At 41.5% G+C, this 22,709-nt stretch overlaps 1 protein-coding gene across 2 annotated transcripts in view; it reads right to left on the bottom strand.

Moving 5' to 3' along the window:
* LOC109908739 (enhancer of polycomb homolog 1-like) overlaps positions 1–22,320 on the bottom strand; it is a 69,102-nt gene extending 46,782 nt beyond the window's left edge. The window contains exon 1 of one of the 2 annotated variants that reach the window (XM_031796338.1): positions 22,051–22,320. Coding sequence is in view for 1 of the 2 variants with exons in the window: in XM_020507403.2 (XP_020362992.1) it covers positions 5,252–5,404 (153 nt within the window). In the remaining variant the exon portion in view is untranslated. Of the gene's footprint in view, positions 1–5,251; positions 5,666–22,050 lie in introns of those variants that run through there. The other variant, XM_020507403.2, reaches the window with a different exon arrangement.
* Between the last annotated feature and the right edge of the window lie 389 nt (positions 22,321–22,709).

The raw sequence follows: 22,709 nt of genomic DNA, 5'->3' as shown, positions 1-22,709 counted from the left end.
TGCCCACACATGCCTGATCAAGGACTAGCTCAGTATTCAAGTAGATCTCTGTACAGATTATAGTAGCCTAATAGTAAATTCTAGTAAAGTAGCAGGTGCACTGAACTCAAATCATGCAGCATCTCAACATTTAAGCAGGGATGTATAAGGCTGTGTGTACTGTGATGTTACCTAGCTAGGTGTAATAATGTTTAGGATCATGAAACACTAGCTCTCAGTCCTTGACATGTTCCTCTTGACGGATTACAAAACTCAAACTGTGCGAGGCAGGCAGGGGTTGGAAATTGTTCACTACATGGGACATAATAGCCAAGCGCTCAAAGGGGATACCTAGTCAGTTGCACAACGAAATGTGTCTTCTGCATTCAACCCAGCCCATCTGAATCAGAGAAGTGCGGGGCTTAACCAGCGATCGCTTGGTTACTAACCCAGTCCATTCACTAACCAAGTAGCCCAACTGTACAAAGACAAATCCACCACAAGACAATGACAATCAATTTGGTACAGGACAGTAAATGGAAAAGTTATTATGGACATTATAGATGCAGCCAAACAGTATTTTCAATTTCTTTGTTTCCCTAACTTTCCTACATTTCAAAATTCCACAAACAATGCATAAAACATTGAGCTGTATAAAATATGCATCCTGTTGATTCCGGTATGGTTTCACAATAGCCCGCCAGCCAGAAAGCTTTGCGTTCCAGATTTAAAACCACCAGACCAGTTCCTGGTCAGGAGAAGCTAGCTACCAATCCATCCAGTTTGCCTAAGTCAATCAGCTCCCAGAGTGTGTCCCAAATAGCACCATATTCTTTACATAATGAACTAATTGACCACTAACACTGTTTGCCCTGTTAACAAGTAGTGCACCATAAAAGGAATAGGGTGCCATTTAGGATACAGATCCAGGGTTTCCCCATCCAGTTCCCACTGGTGTAAATGTGGGTCAGACAGTAAAGCAGCCACGCTGCATATCACTTGGGCCCCTGAAGTAAAACAGCCTCTATTTCCCTCGGTCTCTGTCACTCCAGGCAGTTACATAACAGAGAAAGCACAGGACAGAGGGGCTGGTGGGATTCTTCTGATAGTAAAATTAACTGCACCCCCAGTCCCTTCCTCTGTTTGCGTTCACTGAGGCATCTCAGCACAAGACACCCCCCTCTGATGCCCTGGTGAGGTCATGAAGAGGCAATAACCCACTGTCTCTCAGACCATAACACAATGCTCAAAATTGGCCACTGGGTTTGTTTTGGATTATAACCCAAAACTGGGTCAAAGTTGTTTTGCATCAAACCCCCTGACAGTGTAAAAATGCGCGCACACACAGCATCAGCCTGAACCAGGGGGTGGAACCGGTTCACAGAACAGAACCAAAAACATTTTTTTTGAAGGTACAGAAAGAAATGTAACCTGGAACAAAAGGTAATCCACACTGTTCCTAGAACAGAACTGTTATTTTAAAAGCATGGGAACCGGTTAATAACGTTATTTTACACTCCAGGCATTTAAAAAAAAACAGCTAAACAAAGCGCCTATGCAAAGCCTTCACTTTCAATCAAATATATTCCAGTGTCTGCCTGCAAGCTGAAAATCTTTGCCGGTGTGTGTTCAGGCTACTTGCGCCTCCCCCTCCGAAGCATAGACTACTGTACTTACGTTACAAACATGATTCAGAAGATGGAGATTGTATAATTAAGAGTGAAGAATGGATTAACATTTCCAATGGTAGTTAAGGATACTATAGGTATAGTTCACATTTCACATTAGATTTATTAACTACAAAAAGGTAAGACGTGTTTTTAATTCTGGTGCTGGTCTGCACACAGGCTTGTTAGCTAGCGAGCTCAAAGGATATTCAAAGTTCCTCCCTAGGTATTATTCTGTTGACCTAAGTCAGATAATGCATGTCATAAGATGCACGCGCTTCAAGCCTCAATCCACTCACTCGCTCTCCACCCGCAAAATTTCAGTTGCATCTTGCACCATAGGTGGCACTTGTCTGTCCATCACGCATGTAAAAAACTCGCTTACCTGCTCGAGCAGCACTGATCAGTGAAGTCATTTAATGTGCTAAATGTTTTTAAAAAACTTGATTACAAGTTTTTTTTAAAGAACAAAAAAAACGGTACATTGTGGGGTTTCGCACGGGTTTAGAAATGTATTTTGCCGGTCGGAAACGCAAAAAAAAATAAAAAAAGTCCTGTTCAGAACGAAGCGCTGGAAGATCATGTTGGTTCCAACCCCTGGCCTGAACACTCAGATCTTGCTATATTACATTCAGGAGTCTGGGCTTCACTACACCCATAGATTGCTACTTCATTCCATAGCTACCTATCTAATATCTCGCAGCACTCCTACTCTGAGATGCTTTATGAACACTGGCACTGGATTCTAAAATGCTTGTTTTCTGTCAGCTGTAGTCAGCTTGAATGAAGAATTAGACTATGGTCAAACTTCCAACAACAGACCCCATCTCTCCTTACTCCTGTCACTGAGACACATGGCTAAGAAAAGCTTATGCGCATGCTTCTGAACTAGAAAAGACAGACGCGCTTATTTTTCTGTTCATAATCAAAATGATTGACTAGTAGTTAGTTGCACGGTATACCGAAACTTAGATACCTTTGAGACTATAACATGAAAAACAGTTCGGTACTAGAATTTCTCTTGTTTCTGTTAAATGTGTCCCACGTCACACAGATTGAGAGGATCGAGTCGCTAGTAATATGTCTGAATCTTCTCAAGGGGGAAGTAGTAAGCTCGCTAGTTGTGCTTCTGCATGCAGCTGACAGCACAAGCCACTTGAGAAGCAAGAGAGAGAAAATGCTGACAGCATGGCTTCTAATGAAAACATCATACCTCCACACCGCAGCTTGTTGACAAATCTGGCTCCAGAGGCGATCTATGGGAATACTTTGCTTACAGAGCAGATGAGGACCAGTCCACCGAAACAACTATGCAAAAAGTGTTACAAAGCACTGCAGCGCAAGGAAGGTTCAGTTGCAAACGACAAACTATTTTAACACGTGACATTTGCATTAGTTTGACACAAGAGTAAAAATGTATTCCTGTCAACAAAATTCCCATACTGCTATAGTTCTATAACCCTGGAACTTTCCTGTCCCATCCCAATTCTACAGCATTGCATTAAGTGGAAACCAAAATGTTTCACTGGGCAAGCCTTGTTGTAGCTAGATGTTAAGAGTCACGACGGGACAATTTTAGCTCATCCAAATCCTGACACGTTAATTCTCCTAACCTGAAAAAGTCATTTCTGCTGGTCAAAAGCGGCAGAAATGCCCTGAGAACAGTTTTGGTTTCCACTAATGCAATACAGCTGCTCTGAGTAGTCATAGCAACTGCTCCATTTTGCTGCTCAGCACTCAGGAGACAGTTGCCTGTACACAGCTGATAACCACATTACGAGATTTTGGCAATGACGGCAGCCCTTGTACTTACTGAAGAGTCGGATGAACTCATGGATATTGGACATGTGTAATTGTGTGCGTCTCCGTGTGCATCGAAGGTAAAGTAGTAAATGACTACAACATGGTGCGAGGTAAGCGTGTGTGCTGACTGAAGGAAATGTTATAATTTTAAAAAATAAGCAGAAATCGCCCTTTCCCTGGTTGCTAAAATAGTTCACTTAAATGTCAGTTTGTGTGACAAAACAAAGTTTAGTGTAGAGAATCACTGTACCCTTTTCCATAACCAAAAACATTATTTTCAGCTGTTTGAAGCTGGTTTACAAAAGAAAACCCGTAACGGGAAAGAGCAGAGCTATTGCTTCTTAGACTTGCTTTCAATGAGAATGAAAGATCTATACCAATCCTGCATGTCAGAGAGAGTCCTGTTACTATGTCAACCTCTAATTTGCATAGTAACATTCTACTATCAACTAAATGTAAAGTGCTCATGAGCGACAATGACATGAACATATATTCAGCCTGACATTCACATGATCCTGATATGATTACAACCCAAAATTAATGTGACATGCACTCATAAGTTAGCTATGACAGCAATATATTTAGACTACTTTGCGTTTGTCTGGTCTTGCTAGCAGTAGCCACTAGCAGCCCTGGGCGGAGCATTGCACCCTGGGAATCATTATGCTGTGTAAAATCCATCATATGGTGTGTAGACTACTGCAATATAGAAGTTTCAGAAATTAGCTTCAACGTGTTGTCATTTTGGAACTAAACTATTCATTTAATACAGTCAATTATTTAGCTGTAACGAATAATGAATCATAGGTATAATGTATAGCAGTTGACCCAATAAGGTCATAGATGAGCAAATTAACCGATATGTATCAAATGACATTTTAAAACAGTTTAGATTTCAATTGTATGCTTCGAGTCTCCGATAGGGTTTTGCACAAGAAACATTGATGATATTCCCTTACAAAAAGAGTGCATTAACACTGCAGAATGCAGCAAATACTGCTTCCAATATATACATTTTTTAATGCAGTAATTTTGCTGTGTATCTGCATTACACTGTAGTTATTCTGTAATTAATGCGTCCAAAACCAGTTACTACACGTACTGCAGTTTCAAAACAGAAATCTATTTTTGTAAGGGTAATATGAAGTTTTATATTTTTAAAGGAATTGAAAATACTATAAGATTGAACAATATGTTGTTTTTTTTTAATACAAAAATCCGTGGTTATTCTGACTTCAGCTAATACCCTCTTTTTTTTGCCGTGGTATCGTTTCGGTATAGAGTATCGTGATACCAAACCTGGTATAGTATCAATTCTGGTATCGTGACAACACTGCTACTAGTGACACTTCCAGACACGAACGTGGTCGGTTTTAGCGATCTGTCCAAATGTGTTGCACATTCAAAACATGTCGACTCAATGTCTCCCCCTGGTATTTGTTCATGGTAAGGGCAACACTTCAAAGCCCATCCCCAGCAGTCTTTGGCAAAGTGAAAGTCAACAAAATGGCGGATGCGAAACGAATCACGTGACCCCTTTGTGCTTTCCAATACAATTCCATTTGAAATAAGTGGACACAACACGGCTAACGAACCCAAATTCGAAACAATACACGGTTAGGATTAGATTAACGGGAAAATTTTGGTGTAACACGCAAATTACGTCGCTATCTACCGTGTTCACGGTAAACCGATATGGCCGCCATTTTGTGCAAAGTTGCGCAGACAAGGTAGCGACGCCCCCCATATTGTGAAAATGTGGAATACATATCAAATATGATTCTGCCAGCGATAAAACATACCGATTCTTCCTCTTTCTCCATCCCAGTTGGCATTTGCGGTACTGCCCGATTGATAGAGGCATATTCGTGCAGGTCTGGCAAGTCCTCGCAGCGAAAGACGGGTAGAGGCTTGGTAGCGTCCAGCGCCCGTGCCCGAAACGACAATTTACTCATGTTTTTTTATAATGTAAGATTCAGCATTAATCTAACCGATAACCTAAGGTTCACAACAGTACTGCTTTGAGTTCTCATGGATGGATCTGCGATGTTCGCCAGAAGTCAACCGTTCGATTGGTAGTAGGGTAGGTATATGGAGATGCGAACGGAGCCGGGAAGGCCCGGGTTTTGATCGCTCTCTGTCGGTCTCTTTTTTCCGAGGCTCCGCTCTCCCTGGTTCAATACGCCATGGCCAACATGGCGGACATTACAAACTCTAGCAGCTCCTAGCGGCCCAACCCCCGGTCACACAACAGCCATTCCCACACGGTTTTGCACGCGTGCGCGCTCGCGGAGCCCAGGGGAGGGGGTGCTGGGGGAAGGGGAGTACTATCACGTTCCCACCGTAAAAACAGCCTGGAATGAATATTCACATACTAGGAGAGGCAGCTGCAAACCAGTGCGCGCTACTGGCGAACGAAATCACTTGCTGTAAATGTTTTTTATTTATTATTATACAGCACAGGGCGACAGACTGGCCTGGCGCGATTATTAATAGTTTGCACAAAACACAGCCCCCCCCCCCCAAAAAAAAACCTGGAATACAATAACTTAATTTGAACTGTAAAATAAACTAAAGCAACTGACAGTTTGTATAATGATACGCTGCACGAACTCTAGATGGGCTACTTGAATAATTGTATGTTGGATAGTTGTATACAAGTGCAGCAGACTGTTGTGAAAATCATTTGCTAACTAAATATGAAAAGAAAATCACGAATCAGTGTACCAAAGACAAGTTAACTAATTTTATGGGGCCCATTTCTTAGTCAATGTCGCCCTCTTGTGGCATAACCTGTGCTTCTACACCTGCATTGCTTGCTGTTTGGGGTTTTAGGCTGGGTTTCTGTACAGCACTTTGAGATATCAGCTGATGTACGAAGGGCTATATAAATACATTTGATTTGATAACCTAAAAGTACTGCGCAGTGTTGGTTATTTCCTACATCAACCGATCTTCCCCCAAAATGTTTTACTTAACCCAAATTTTACCAGGTAAATTTACTGACAACCCATTATCATTTACAGCAACGACATGGGGGACAGTTACAGGGGAGAGGAATGAGCCAACTGTAAGCTAGGGATGATTAGGTGACCGTGATGGTATGAGGACCAGATTGGAAATTTAGCCAGGACAAGAGGTTAACACCTCTACTCTTACAATAAGTGCCATGAGATCTTTAGTGACTACAGAGAGTCAGGACACCCGTTTAACATCCCACCTGAAAATGCGCCCCCCCCGACCACATTTAGAGGAGGTATGACATCGCGTCAGTGTGACTCAAATAGTTACACACACAAAATGTCCTCGTTATCGGAGTTCCACCTGCAACTGGACACATACTTTAAGACACTGGTGCCATCTGAATTGAGAACAAAGAAAGTATCGACAAGTAAAGGTTAATCCAAAATATCCTGATTATTGCTAGCAACATTATGCTCAACCTTAAACACAAGCTTTGCCGCTAAGGTTAGAGTTCATTTGGTGATCAGAAGATAGGTTTGGGCCTGCATCCTAGAGTGCTACTGGACCTGAAAGCACATGCTCCAACCTAGCTCTCAAACCCTTCTCTCCATAGGGTTTCAGTGGTTACCTTCGCACACAGCTGACTCAGTGTGAAGTACAATTTCGACCCCCTCATTTTAACATTTAAGGTCTTGCAGTCATCCTATTTCCCAAGTAAAAATAGCCTATGACCAAAACCCATAATATTTGTACACTATTAAAAACCTGAGAATAAGAAATTGTATCTTGGGTGGGGAGCTTACATTCATGACCTTGCCTTGATTGACAGCCGTTTGAAACACCCTTATGGACATTGCCATGTAACAAGGTAAACAATGGGCCACGTCATTCCGAGCCTAAATAGTATGTATGCCTCAACCCATTTTCTCTGCAAAATGCTCTGAGTTGATCATGGACTGTTGGATATCAGACAAACCGCAGCAATACACAATTGCATTTCTATTGTTTTGTAATTATATTACAGAATATAGTTCACAGATACACTTCCTCACAACAATTTATAAAGCCTGAATCCCCGTAGAAGCTTAGACGTAAGGGAATGCACATGAAAAACAGCATACAATAAGTGTACTTTACTATTTATTGGTGCCTCTGCATTAGCATTATAAATGACTATATTCAGAATTGTATGAATTGATCAGACATTTGATAATTTACAATAGGCTAGCATATCCACAATATTGATAAACATGAAAACGAGAAAAAAAGTGAGAAATAATGTTGAGACATTTGACATAAAAATATAATTACAGCCATAAACCTAGTATAGGCACCCTGCCACCCTTGTGTCCCTACAGTGCGCAGGACCCACTGATTTATTCAATTCGTAACTCAAATCTCCAGTCCGAATGCTTGACAAATTATATAAAAAGTAACAAAATGATGTGATGTCAAGTAAAGTGAACTACTAAGGCTTTAGGAAATGCAACCAACTACAAAGATTGATGGGGAGAGGAGGGGGACCCATGTACCCCGCTTCAATCAAGCAGGCGTCAGTCACCCACTTGGCTTCAGTCACCCCCTCAAGACTGAAGCAGGAGACAAATCCAGCTATGGCCTCCTTGTCAGGCCTCTTACATTGGGGAGATAGCTCACACAGCTTCCCCACATACGGCGCTGGATCAAGGGGGACATTGATCCAAGATGAGATCCAGGAGCCTGTCTGCGTAGCCTGTAATGTTTTTGAAAAGGCAAATGTTTGTTAAATATGTAGTGAATTTAAATGTTCTGATTTATGATGCTATCAATTTGTTAATGTAGAAATCTCATTCTACAATGTGTTTTCTTGTGTTTTCAAGTGCTGAAATTGAAATATGCAATATTTGTTCAGGCACTTTTGTGAAACTTTTCTATGTTTGTATGTGGAATTTCTGTGTGCCTGAAATGCACAATTAATGCAGATTTGATATGAATAAATTACTTACAGAATGTTGGGTCTGTCTTCACAGAATATCCTTCTTTGACTTGGGAAAGCTGTTTTTGTATTACAGCATTCCTCCTTTGATGGTTGCCTGGGAAGCTGTGCAGACAGACAGTATATTTTGAATTTAAAAAATAATGCATTTCATTAGTTTGATGACAGTGGCAAGACAAAAGGAGATATAGTGAAAGACCCCCCCCCCTGATCATCATGAAAAACTCTCCTTCCAGACTCATATCAAACATCTCCAATCGAAAATCAAATCAAGAGTCGGCTTTCTATTCCGCAACAAAGCCTCCTTCACTCAAGCCGCCAAGCTTACCCTAGTAAAACTGACTATCCTACCGATCCTCGACTTCGGCGATGTCATCTACAAAATGGCTTCCAACACTCTACTCAGCAAACTGGATGCAGTCTATCACAGTGCCATCCGTTTTGTCACTAAAGCACCTTATACTACCCACCACTGCGACTTGTATGCTCTAGTCGGCTGGCCCTCGCTACATATTCGTCGCCAGACCCACTGGCTCCAGGTCATCTACAAGTCTATGCTAGGTAAAGCTCCGCCTTATCTCAGCTCACTGGTCACGATGGCAACACCCATCCGTAGCACGCGCTCCAGCAGGTGTATCTCACTGATCATCCCTAAAGCCAACACCTCATTTGGCCGCCTTTCGTTCCAGTACTCTGCTGCCTGTGACTGGAACGAATTGCAAAAATCGCTGAAGTTGGAGACTTTTATCTCCCTCACCAACTTCAAACATCAGCTATCTGAGCAGCTAACCGATCGCTGCAGCTGTACATAGTCTACTGGTAAATAGCCCACCCTTTTCACCTACCTCATCCCCGTACTGTTTTTATTTATTTACTTTTCTGCTCTTCTGCACACCAATATCTCTACCTGTACATGACCATCTGATCTTTTATCACTCCAGTGTTAATCTGCAAAATTGTAATTATTTGCCTACCTCCTCATGCCTTTTGCACACATTGTATATAGACCCCCCCTTCGTTTTCTACTGTGTTATTGACTTGTTAATTGTTTACTCCATGTGTAACTCTTTGTTGTATGCTCACACTGCTATGCTTCATCTTGGCCAGGTCGCAGTTGCAAATGAGAACTTGTTCTCAACTAGCCTACCTGGTTAAATAAAGGTGAAATAAAAAAATAAAAAAATGATTAGACCCAATGACACAAGCTACATCAACTGCAAGACAACCCACACAAGAATGGTAAATGGTAAAGCACCCTTTACTGGTTCTAACAGCTGACCAATCAGCTTGCTGCCGAGGCTTAGCAAACTTTAGGAAAAAGGTTGTTTGACCAGATAAAATGCTATTTCTCCAAACAAATGAATAGACTTTCAGCATGCTTATAGAGAACGGCACTGACACAAATTACTGATTGGTTGAAAGAAATTGTTAAAAACATTGTGGGAGCCGTACTGATAGATTTCAGTGCAGCCCTTGATATGATTGACCATAACGAGTTGCTGAAAAAACTAAAATTGTGTTATGGCTATTCAACCTCAGCTCTGAATCTATATGGCATTATTTAACGGAAGCTTCTCTAATGTTCAACATATAAAGTGTGGTACCGCAGGGCAGCTCTCTTGGCCCGCTACTCTTTTCTATTTTTATTAATGACCTACCACGGGCATTAAAACAAAGCCTGTGTGTCTATGTATGCGGATGATTCAATGCTATACGCGTCAGCAACCACAGCTAGTGAAATCACTGCAACCCTAAAAAGAGTTGCATCAGTTTTAGAATGGAGGAGCTATTTTTATTTCTCAATCTCAACTTGTAAAGCGCACCTCCCATTCGGATGCATAGGCTATAGCCTGTCAACCGTTGACTATCAGCGCGTCACCCACCACTTTGCAATGTGAGCTTGAGGCAGTATAATTGTTTGAAACCTGAACATTTTACTTTAAATAATGAGGTGTCTTACCTTGCTTACAAGTAGCCTTGTGGAAATCGAACCATAGAAACTTGGGAGGCAATTATTTTATAAAGACTTCCTCATGCCATTAACCAGCCATTTTCTCCTGTTCCATTGGTTTTTATGTCAACTTTCTTTTGTTGTCCAGAAGCCAAAAGGCACAATTCTAGTCATATTAGCAACCCATTATAGTAGTTGCGATTAGATTCCCCCTCTAAATTTCAAATGGAGATTCTAATCCCTGTCATATATGGAACTGCTCGCATTAGCGGCACAGTTTAGAACTGTTTTCCATGAATTGCATTTGGGCAAATGTTTGAAAATGAAGTTTTATTAGCGGTTTCATTACACGAGTTGCATGTTCAATAATAGGCCATAGCCTTTGACTGTAAGACAATAGGCTTGCACTTGTTGCAAGTTTCCATGAAGCTCTTAATTAATGAACAATGTCCGGTCTTTGTATGCATGCATAGTATCAGAGAGTTAGAGGCGAAGCGCAAGGTTTTACTCTTGCCAAAATAAGTCCAACGTGTTTCTATGGGCTTATTTTGGGCATAAGCTTGTCGCCTGCCTTCCCACATTGGGACTACTCCTATTGTTAGGGGGAAAACATAAGCATCTTGTCATTACATACAGATCTATGATAGTGTTTTCTGTTGGTCACGCCATTTTACTGTTTGGAAAAAATGTAACCGTTTAATGAGGGTCAGTTAGTCGGCAACAAAATTGATCGAAATTTGCATATTGAATAGTTTTACACAGATGTGGAGAGGTCTGTCTGTGATAAAGAGATGCTCTGCTTTTTGACACCACACAATGCAAGTCCCACAGGCTCTAGTTTTATCTTATCTTGATTATTGGCCAGTCATATAGACAGGTGCTGCAAAGGACCTCGAAAAACTGCAGCTGACCCAGAACAGAGCAGCACATCTTGCTCGTCACTGTAATCAGAGGGCTAATATCAATACTATGCATGCCAGTCTCTCTTTGTTAAAAGTAGAGGAGAGTGACTGCATTTCTTATTTTTATAAGAAACATTGTGTTAAATTCCAAATAGTTTGCATAGGCAACTTACACACAGCTCTGACACACACACGTAACCTGCCAGACATGCCACCAAGGGTCTTTTTCCAGTCCACAAATCCAGCACAAATTCAAGAAAATATACAGTATTATATATTGCCATGATTGCATGGAACTCCCCATCTCAGATTGTTCAAGTGAGCAGCAACCCTGGTTTAAAAAACCTGAATGCAACACCTCCCGGCATAACACTTCACCCCTACTTGACCTACATATTTAGTGTGTATGTACCGATATGTAGGCTGTGTGACATTTTAATTGTATGTAGTTCTGTCCTTGAGCTGTTCTTGTCTATTAATGTTCTGTATAATGTCAAGTTCCATGTGGACACCAGGAAAAGTAGCTTCTGCAACAGCTAATGAAGATCCTAATAAAATACCAAATGGAATGGAAAAACTGATTTTCAGCACTGTCTGTGTGCTGGCAGATCTAAGACTCAGTGTAAGGGGCTTAGGGATATGATAAATAAAAACTGACTATAGGCGTGTCAAAGAAAATATACCGTTCACAAGTCAAAACAGCCACCGTTGAATGATCTAACATCTCCCAAATGTTGGCTACCGTGTCAGACTCATCAAACTCTGATACTTACATTATGGTCAGTGCTTGCAAGATCCACTGTCAATGATGGTATAGCATCCATCTTCAGGATTAGCTTCCTGACAAGACCCATTGAATGTTTTCCACAATTAATAAATCAACTTTACCCAAAATGTGCACTGCACACACATGATATGGTCATAATTTTCAGTGCAGTCTGTCCACCCCAAATGAAAAGGAGCCACTGCTCTCGGATGTCTTCATTCTTCAAAAAACTGTGTAAGGTTAATGTCACACTACGGCATACAGTCGGTGTGCTTTTACCGGCACGCTGGTAAGTAGCTTGTTAACTAACAATCACACCACAGATGAAAGGTGACCAGTACGCTCTGCTTCAGCTAGCTACTAGTAGATAAAGCCAAAGCAAGGCGTAGGTGCACATGATGGTTAAGGCTATACATACAGTACCAGTTAAAAAAGTTGATACACCTACTCATTCAAAGTTTTGCACTCTTGGCATTCTCTCAACCAGCTTCATGAGGTAGTCCCCTGGAATGCATTTCAATTAACAGGTGTGCCTTGGTAAGTTAATTTGTGGAATTTATTTCCTTCTTAATGCGTTTCAGCCAATCAGTTGGGTTGTGACAAGATAGGCTGGAATACAGAAGATGGTATTTTACCAAAAAGGACAAAGTCCATATTATGGCAAGAACAGCTTAAATAAGCAAAGAGAAATTACAGTTCATCATTACTTTAAGACATGAAGGTCAATCAATGCAGAAAATTAAGAACTTTGAAAGTTTCTTCAAGTGCAAAAACCATCAAGCGCTATGATGAAACAGGCTCTCATAAGGACCCCCACAGGGAAGGAAGACCTAGAGTTACGTCTGCTGCAGAGGATAAGTTCACTAGAGTTAACTGCACCTCAGATTACAGCACCAAAATGTTTCAGAGTTCAAGTAACAGACATCAACTGTTCAGAGGAGACTGCGTGAATCAGGCCTTCATGGTCAAATTGCTGCAAAGAAATCACTAAAGGACACCAATAATAAGAATAGACCAAGGGCCAAGATACACGAGCAACGGACTTTAGGCTGGAGGAAATCTGTTCTTTGGTCTGAGTCCAAATGTGTGATTTTTGGTTCCAACCAGTGTCTTTATGAGATGCAGAGTAGGTGAACGAATGATCTCTGCATGTGTGGGTCCCACCGTGAAGCATGGAGGAGATTTGATGGTGTAGGGGTTCTTTGCTGGTGACACTGTCAGTAATTTATTTAGAATTCAAGGCACACTTAACCAGCATGGCTACCACAACATTCTGCAGTGAAACGCCATCCCATCTGGTTAGCAAGTAGTGTAACTATAATTTGTTTTTGGCCTCCAATCACCCAACCTCAACCCAATTGAGATGGTTTGGGATGAGTTGAACCGCAGAGTAAAGGAAAAGCAGCCAACAAGTGCTCAGCATATGTGGGAACTCCTCCAAAATGGTTGGAAAAGCATTCCAGGTGAAGCTGGTTGAGAGAATTCCAAGAGTGTGCATAGCTGTTAAAGACAAAAGGTGGCTACTTTGAAGAATCTAAAATATATTTAGATTTGTTTAACACTTTTTTTGGTTATTACATGATTCCATGTGTTATTTCATAGTTTTGATGTCTTCACTATTATTCTACAATGTAGAAAATAGTACAAAGAAAGAAAAACCCTTGAGTGAGTAGGTGTCCAAACTTCTGACTGGTACTGTATTTAAATTTAGGTAAGATAATATGATGCTAGTATTGGTGTATTACATTTCCAGTTTATGTGACATTGTATAAGCTGGAAGTAAATCCATAGTAATGCCTGCCTTCTGAATCTAAGTGTTTGACTTGGGGACTTAACTTTATGATCCATCCTGATCAATGTACCACTAACTGGTTTCATTAAAATATGAATAAATGTGATGAAAAACATGATTTTCAGTGTTCAGGATCTTTATTAACATAGGGAAATGTTTTAAATGTAAAACATTTTACCTACGCAAGTCAGTTAAGAACAAATTATTATTTTACAATGACAGCCTACCCCAGCCAAACCCTCCCCTAACCTGGACGATGCTAGACCAATTGTGCGCCACCCTATGGGACTCCGATCACGGCCAGTTGTGACAAAGCCCGGGATCGAACCAGGGTCTGTAGTAACTAGTCTAGCACTGAGATGCAGTGCCTTAGTTTATGGCTCCCGAGTGGCGCAGCAGTCTATCTATAACCTGGGGTATTCTGAAGGCAGTGGTATTGAGGTTGGATGATGATGAAGACCAATAAAAGAACATCAATATAACAAACTGTATTCATTAGGCCTATAACGGCATATAAGTAAGTGCATTCGGAAATTATTCAGATCCCTTGACTTTACACATTTTATTACGTTACAGCCTTATTCTAAAATGTATTAAATAAAAATCCCCAGCGATCTAAACATAATAGCCCACAGACTTAGAAAATGTTGCAAATGTATTAAATAAAAATACAGAAATACCCTATTTATATAAGTATTCAGACCCTTTGCTATGAGACTTGAAATTGAGCTCCGGTGCACCCTTGAGTTTCTAAACTTGGTTGCAGTCCACCCGTGGTAAAGGTTCGCACCTGTGTTGAGGTCCCACAGTTAACAGTGCACGTCAGAGCAAAAATCAAGCCATGAGGTCGAAGGAATTGAGACAGGATTGGGTCGAGGCACAGATCTGGGGAAGGGTACCAAAAATGTATGTAGCATTGAAGGTCCCCAAGAACACAGTGGCCTCCATCATTCTTAAAATGGAAAAAGTTTGGAATCACTAAGACTCTTCCTAGAGCTGGCCGCACGGCAAAAATTTAGCAATCGGGGGAGAAGGGCCTTGGTCAGGGAGATGACCAAGAACCGATGGACACTCTGACAGAGCTCTAGAGTTCCTCTTTGAAGATGGGAGACAACTATCTCTGCAGCCCTCCACCAATCAGTCCTTTTACAGTAGAGAGGTCATTCTCTGGTGAGATGAAATCAAGATTGAACTCTTTGGCCTGAATGCCAAGGTTCACATCTGGAGGAAACCTGGCACCATCACTACGGTGAAGCATGGTGGTGGCAGCATCATGCTGTGGGGATGTTTTTCAGTGGCAGGGACTGCGAGACTAGTCAGGATCGAGGGAAAGATGAACGGAGCAAAGTAAAGAGATCCTTGATGAAAACCTGCTCCACAGCGATCAGGACCTCAGACCGGGGCGAAGTTTCACCTTCCAACAGGACAATGACCCTAAGCACACATCCAAGACAATGCAGGAGTGGCTTCGGGACAAGTCTCTGAATGTCTGAGTGGGCCAGCCTGAGCCCAGATTTGAACCCGACTGAACATCCCTAGAGAAACCTGAAAATAGCTGTGCAGCAACGCTCCCCATCCAACCTGACCGCACTTGAGAGGATCTGCAGATAATGGGAGAACCTCCCCAAATACAGGTGTGACAAGCTTGTAGCGTCATACCCAAGAAGACTCGAGTCTGTAATCGCTGCCAAAGGTGTTTCAACAAAGTACTGAGTAAAGGGTCTGAATACTTATGTAAATGTGCTATTGAATAAAATATATAAATTAGCTAACATTTATAAAAACGTGTTTTTGTTTTGTCATAATGGGGCATTATATGTAGATTGATGAGGGGGAAACTAATACAGAATAAGGATGTAACCTAACAAAATGTGGGAAAAGTCAATGGGTCTGAATACTTGTTACTGCCCGAATTCAAAATTGATTATATTTCTTCCCCCCTCACCCAGCGACACACAATACAAAAATGTATTTCAAATGAAATAAATAATTAATTTACTTAAGTTTGATGTTAGATTCACCTTTGGCAGACCACACACCTAGGTTGTACAATATTTGGCCGTTATTCTTAAAGAAAAATATCCATCCTCAGTTTTCTATCCCCACTAAACTCTAAATGTTTTTTTAAATACTTTTTTTTAATCACCATTGGCCTCATGGTGAAATCCCTGAGCGGTATCCCTCCTCTCCAGCAACTGAGTTAGGAAGGAAGCCTGTATCTGTAGTGACTGAGTGTATTGACACCATCCAAAGTGTAATTAATAACTTCAATAGTCAGCTTTTTTTTTTTACCCATCAGTGCCCTTTGCGAGACATTGGAAAACCTCTCTGATATTTGTGGTGGAATCTGTTTGAAATTCACTGCTCGACTGAGGGACCTTACAGATAAATGTGTGTGTGTGGTGCCGAAATGAGGCAGTCATTCAAAAAGCATGTTAAACACTTATTTAGTGATGCACGATATATCGGTATCGGACGATATTAGCTAAAAAGGCCAACAACGGTATCCACCCGATGTCTAGTTTAACGCAGATGTTAACTTCTTCGATATAGGGGGCGCTCTTTTATTTTTGGATGAAAAACGTTCCCGTTTTAAACTAGATATTTTGTCACAAAAAGATGCTTGACTATGCATATAATTGACAGCTTTGGAAAGAAAACTCTTGACGTTTCCAAAACTGCAAATATATTATCTGTGAGTGCCACAGAACTGATGCTACAGGCGAAACCAAGATGAAATTCCAAACAGGAAATGCCCCAGATTTTGAAGGCGCTGTGTTCCAATGTCTCCTTATATGGCTGTGAATGCGCCAGGAATGAGCTTACACTTTCTGTCGTTTCCCCAAGGTGTCTGCAGCATTGTGACGTATTTGTAGGCATATCATTGGAAGATTGACCATAAGAGACTACATTTACCAGATGCTCACTTGGTGTCCTCCGTCAAAATTATTGCGTAATCTCCAGCTGCGTGTATTTTTCCATTTGGTTCAGAGGAGAAACCAAACTGCCACGAATGATTTATCATCGAATAGATATGTGAAAAACACCTTGAGGATTGATTCTGAACAATGTTTGCCATGTTTCTGTCGATATTATAGAGTTAATTTGGAAAAAAGTTTGGCGTTGTAATGACTGAATTTTCAGGTTTTTTTCTTAGCCAAACGTGATGAACAAAACGGAGCGATTTCTCCTACACAAATAATCTTTTGGGAAAAACAGAACATTTGCTATCTAACTGAGAGTCTCCTCATTGAAAACATACGAAGTTCTTCAAGGGTAAATGATTTTATTTGAATGCTTTGTTTTTGTGAAAATGTTACCTGCTGAATGCTAGGCTTAATGCTATGCTAGCTATCAATACTCTTACACAAATGCTTGGGTAGCTATGGTTGAAAAGCATATTTTGAAAATCTGAGATGACAGTGTTGTTAACAAAAGGCTAAGCTTGTGAGTGAATATATTTCTTTCATTTCATTTGCGATTTTCATGAATAGTTAACGTTGCGTTATGGTAATGAGCTTGAGGCTATGATTACGCTCCCGGATACGGGATTGCTCGACGCAAGAAGTTAAAGCTACCATGCATACCTAGATAACGTAGGTACATGACGTAATGATACCCACAATGTCTGCTTTGTGGATTGAGCAGTCAAGTCGAGCAGTCATTTGAAAGAGGAAGAACATTTCAGCGAGACAACTCAAAGGCGAAATCCATTAAAGCCAAGATAATGGCATTCATTGCCCTTGACAATCAACCGTTCTCTGTCGTGGGTGATTTTGGCTTTCGCCGACTCGTCGAGCACCGGTACACACTACCAAGTGCGTTCTTTTTCTGATGTCGCCCTACCGTAGTTACACAGTAATAGCGTCACTGCTACTAGCTACACAGCATACACACTATAGAACGCCGTTTGGGTCTTTGCGTATCAAAAGCAGACACCATAGCACTGTCAAAGCTGTACAAAAAAAGTCTGCAAACAAGCAAACACCGGCCACGAATGATGTGTTTACAATACCACGTTGGTAATAAAGCATTATTTGTTTGACCACAACTTCTGGGACAGTTAGCTTTAGCTTGGTACCTAGATATCACCAATACAACTAGCCTGAAAACCATGACCAGTAGAAACTGCAGTCATTTTCATTATTCTTAGCAATGATTTAGGAATCTAGTATTGATATGTATTAGTTAGCTTGCCACTTGTTGTTCGTCCTACTGAAATTTTACTTGAGTTCATGAAAATAAATAGCTAGCCAGCTAATTAACCCTGTTGCCCAAAGCTAACGTTATAAGCAGGCAGTTAGCTTCACCTGGCTAGTGAAGCTCGACCAGACCGGGTTATGTGTTGTGAAGCTAGCCACAATAAGGATTAGGCACAATAGTGGAATTTGCAGTTTGCCTTCAAAATAAAAGTATGTCACTGATGCAAATTAATACAAAGAGTTGAATTATGCCATACTATCATTTTCAACTCTAACTGCAAAGTCAACTATTAGCTAATCGTCATTGTGGCTAGCTTCAGATGGTCTGACCACCATTAATCAAATAAGAACTGTCTTATAAATTAGGATTATTTTAGATGACACCTAGCTATATACACTGCTCAAAAAAATAAAGGGATCACTAAAATAACACATCCTAGATCTGAATGAATGAAATATTCTTATTCAATAATTTCACAATAATTCAATAATCACAAATTATCAATGGAAATCAAATTTATCAACCCATGGAGGTCTGGATTTGGAGTCACACTCAAAATTAAAGTGTAAAACCACACAGTCTGATCCAACTTTGATGTAATGTCCTTAAAACAAGTGAAAATGAGGCTCAGTAGTGTGTGTGGCCTCCACGTGCCTGTATGACCTCCCTACAATGCCTGGGCATGCTCCTGATGAGGTGGCGGATGGTCTCCTGAGGGATCTCTTCCCAGACCTGGACTAAAGCATCCGCCAACTCCTGGACAGTCTGTGGTGCAACGTGGCGCTGGTGGATGGAGCGAGACATGATGTCCCAGATGTGCTCAATTGGATTCAGGTCTGGGGAACGGGCGGGCCAGTCCATAGCATCAATGCCTTCCTCTTGCAGGTACTGCTGACACACTCCAGCCACATGAGGTCTAGCATTGTCTTGCATTAGGAGGAACCCAGGGCCAACCGCACCAGCATATGGTCTCACAAGGGGTCTGAGGATCGCATCTCGGTACCTAATGGCAGTCAGGCTACCTCTGGCGAGCACATGGAGGGCTGTGCGCCCCCCCAAAGAAATGCCACCCCACACCATGACTGACCCACCGCCAAACCGGTCATGCTGGAGGATATTGCAGGCAGTTCTCCACGGCGTCTCCAGACTGCCGCGTCTGTCACATGTGCTCAGTGTGAACCTGCTTTCATCTGTGAAGAGCACAGGGCGCCAGTGGCGAATTTGCCAATCTTGGTGTTCTCTGGCAAATGCCAAACGTCCTGCACGGTGTTGGGCTGTAAGCACAACCCCCACCTGTGGACGTCGGGCCCTCATACCACCCTCATGGAGTCTGTTTCTGACGGGTTGAGCAGACACATGCACATTTGTGGCCTGCTGGAGGTCATTTTGCAGGGCTCTGGCAGTGCTCCTCCTGCTCCCCCTTGCACAAAGACGGCGGTAGCGGGCCTGCTGCTGGGTTGTTGCCCTCCTACGGCCTCCTCCACGTCTCCTGATGTACTGGCCTGTCTCCTGGTAGCACCTCCATGCTCTGGACACTACACTGACAGACACAGCAAACCTTCTTGCCACAGCTCGCATTGATGTTCCATCCTGGATGAGCTGCACTACCTGAGCCACTTGTGTGGGCTGTAGACTCAGTCTCATGCTACCACTAGAGTGAAATCAACACCAGCATTCAAAAGTGACCAAAACAACACCAGGAAGCATAGGAACTGAGAAGTCTGTGGTCACCACCTGCATAGCCACTCCTTTATTGGGGGTGTCTTGCTAATTGCCTATAATTTCCACCTGTTGTCTATTCCATATGCACAACAGCATGCGACATTTATTGTCAATCAGTGTTGCTTCCTAAGTGGACAGTTTGATTTCACAGAAGTGTGATTGACTTGGGAGTTACATTGTGTTGTTTAAGTGTTCCCTTTATTTTTTTGTGCAGTGTAGTTAGCTAGCTAACTATAGCAACTGAAAGAGATGCAGTTTTGCAATGTTTGTGGAGAAGAACATTGTTTGCATCCATGAGCTAGCTACCTTTAAAAGAAAATTACCAGCACTGTAGGTCTGCGAGACAACTTTACCAGCATCATAGCATACGATGAATCATTGTGACATGAAATACGAATGATGGTGTAATCAATCTGTAATAATTACGTTAAAATGTATGAACGCGTTAAATTATGTGATGTGCAGCCATATTCAAGTCCTGATTGGCCATAGTGTTATTTGACACGTCAAATAGGGCCATCCATAGAAATCCTGGTTGAGAATGAAACAACTTAACAAATGAACAACGAAATAGCACAGCAAGTAAGCGAAAGAAATAGGTTTCGGTTATGTCTTACTGGTAATGGGGACATACCTAAATTCCAACAAAATAACATTTTGGTCAGTGTGGTGTGTGTGTAACCTGTATTTAACTAGGCAAGTCAATTAAGAACAAATTCTTATTTACAATGACAGCCGGGACGACGCAGGGCCAACTGTAATCCGCCCTATGGGACTCCCACGGCCGGATGTGACACAGTCTGGATTCGAACCAGGGACTGTAAGTGCACTGAGATGCAGTGCCGTAGACCGCTGCATCCATGTGTGTGTGTGTTAACTATTTAACTGTACTAGAATGGGCAATGGTGTAGGAACATCCCAAGGATACCAGATAGCTATTGACCCTACAGTTACTAGCTAGATTTCATGTAGCCAAGCCATGTGCATGAGTAGCCACTAGTCAGTCAATGAGAGAGCAACAGCACATATAGAACAATGACCCAGATAGTTCACTATGTAGAAATCTGACGCATCCCGTTGGCGTTTCCACTCAACACCAAATATAGTGATGAAAGGATGCCCAGTGGGCAGCAGTGGGAGAAGATTGGGCAAGATGGATTTTGGCCGACATTCTGCAAATGTTCTCATCCATAAAACATTTGATCTCAATACAGCTTTGTTACGAACAGAATGGACAAAGTTTTGTAGGCTTTACCCTTTGCCTAAGTAAATTGCGTTGTTTAAGAGCACAAGGGCGAATTGAGTTACTGCAAATGCGCATTTCAGAGTAGACGTTCTCGAACGGAAATATGCAAATACATGCTAGAATGCGCCAATAGGATTTTGCTAGCTCGCTCTTGGCTCTGCCCACCTTGCTTGTTTGCCCACTATGATTCATTTCCTGAATTGGTAACGACAAGCAGTGGTCTACCTTAGGTTAGTTGAAAAAAATATTTGCCAACAGCGCCTCCACAAATAGTCGACAACCCGCCCTCAATGATGGCCAAGAAAATATAAACTGAACGAAGGTTACTTTGCTGTCGATAATAAAACTGCGGAAAGAGAGAAGACCATTTGAGGAAATGAGCTGGCCGCAACCAGATTCCAGACACAAGTGGGAATCAAATGTACCAAACGTTTCAGTTAGAGACGGACACAAAAATTGTAGTTACAACATTAACTAGCTAAAGTTAGCTAGTGAGATTTGCGCTTTGGTCGCTTGACTTGGTTACAAATGGTTGGCTAATTTGTAACTAGCTAAATTAGCGGCCATCAAAAAGTACGTTAGATAGCTGTTGACTAGCAAACACCACAGTAGCCAGCCAACTTCTTGTAGAGTTCCACCCACTATAAAATCTGCTTTTACGAATGATTTTTTCAGTGCTTGCCCTCAGCGAATATGGTCAGGCAGATGTTGGGGCAGCGTTAACGTTAGTTACTGAAATTTACTGAAATTATCATCAAATAGTTTTCCTCAAGAACGAGAGCGGTTGCTAGCAGGTAGCTAACGTTAATTATTTAACGTTATAGCTACAACATTAACGTATATATAATGAAAAGTGTACGTAGCTGGCTAGATTATGGGGAAGGACATTTGATTATTTTACACCAACAAGTTTTATTTAAAACGAGGGTTGTGATTTAAAACGGCATGGGCGTCGATTGTGTCGGTGACGTCTAATTGTATTGGTTAACTACATTCAAAAACGTAAATGATTATATGTGTTACTCAACGTAGCTAGAATAGTTACTGGGTCTAAAAGACAAAACAAGAACATTTACTTACCAGGGAGGACGATATCTAGTCGACATGACGAATATTCCAGCTAGCAATAGCTTACTTAGCTAGCGAACGTTATCCATTGCAAACCGCGCATACATAGTTCTTGCTGGGTTGGTACTGCTATCTTGCTGGCTAGCACGCAATCCACAAACACTATGCGGTATTTAGAATGAAGCAACATTTTATGTGTGATGTTTGCTGTCAACGTCGGGTAACTTACTCTAAAGGGATAACTAGCTAGCTGTAGCGAAAAATCTGTTCACCCAAAAGGTTACTTACAGCTGACCAAGCCATAACTTTGCAATGGCAAACAGACTGTTTGTGATTGGACAGCGAGTGGCACCAATCACCTGTAGAGAGCTAGGGGACGATGAGCTCACTGGTTAGTTTACTTCGAAGGACTGAGTAAAAAACAACAAAAAACTGGTAGAAAGGGTCAGATATCAGAATAATTTTATATTAAAATTAAAGTCAATCGTAATTTCAACTGTGAAATCACCAAATAAATTGTTGTACTTTTATATTTTAAACATTTATGGCCCATCTGATGTAAATTTCCTTCAATGGGGCTAGACTGTGTACATGGATCATCTGACCCGATAATATGGATTTATTGTGGAAGAGTATTATTGGAGAGGTAGTGTAGTGTAGACACATTGATC

This window comes from Oncorhynchus kisutch, linkage group LG18 (assembly GCF_002021735.2).
Source record: "Oncorhynchus kisutch isolate 150728-3 linkage group LG18, Okis_V2, whole genome shotgun sequence".
Lineage (NCBI taxonomy): Eukaryota > Metazoa > Chordata > Actinopteri > Salmoniformes > Salmonidae > Oncorhynchus > Oncorhynchus kisutch.
This window is presented reverse-complemented; position numbering and strand designations above follow the sequence as displayed.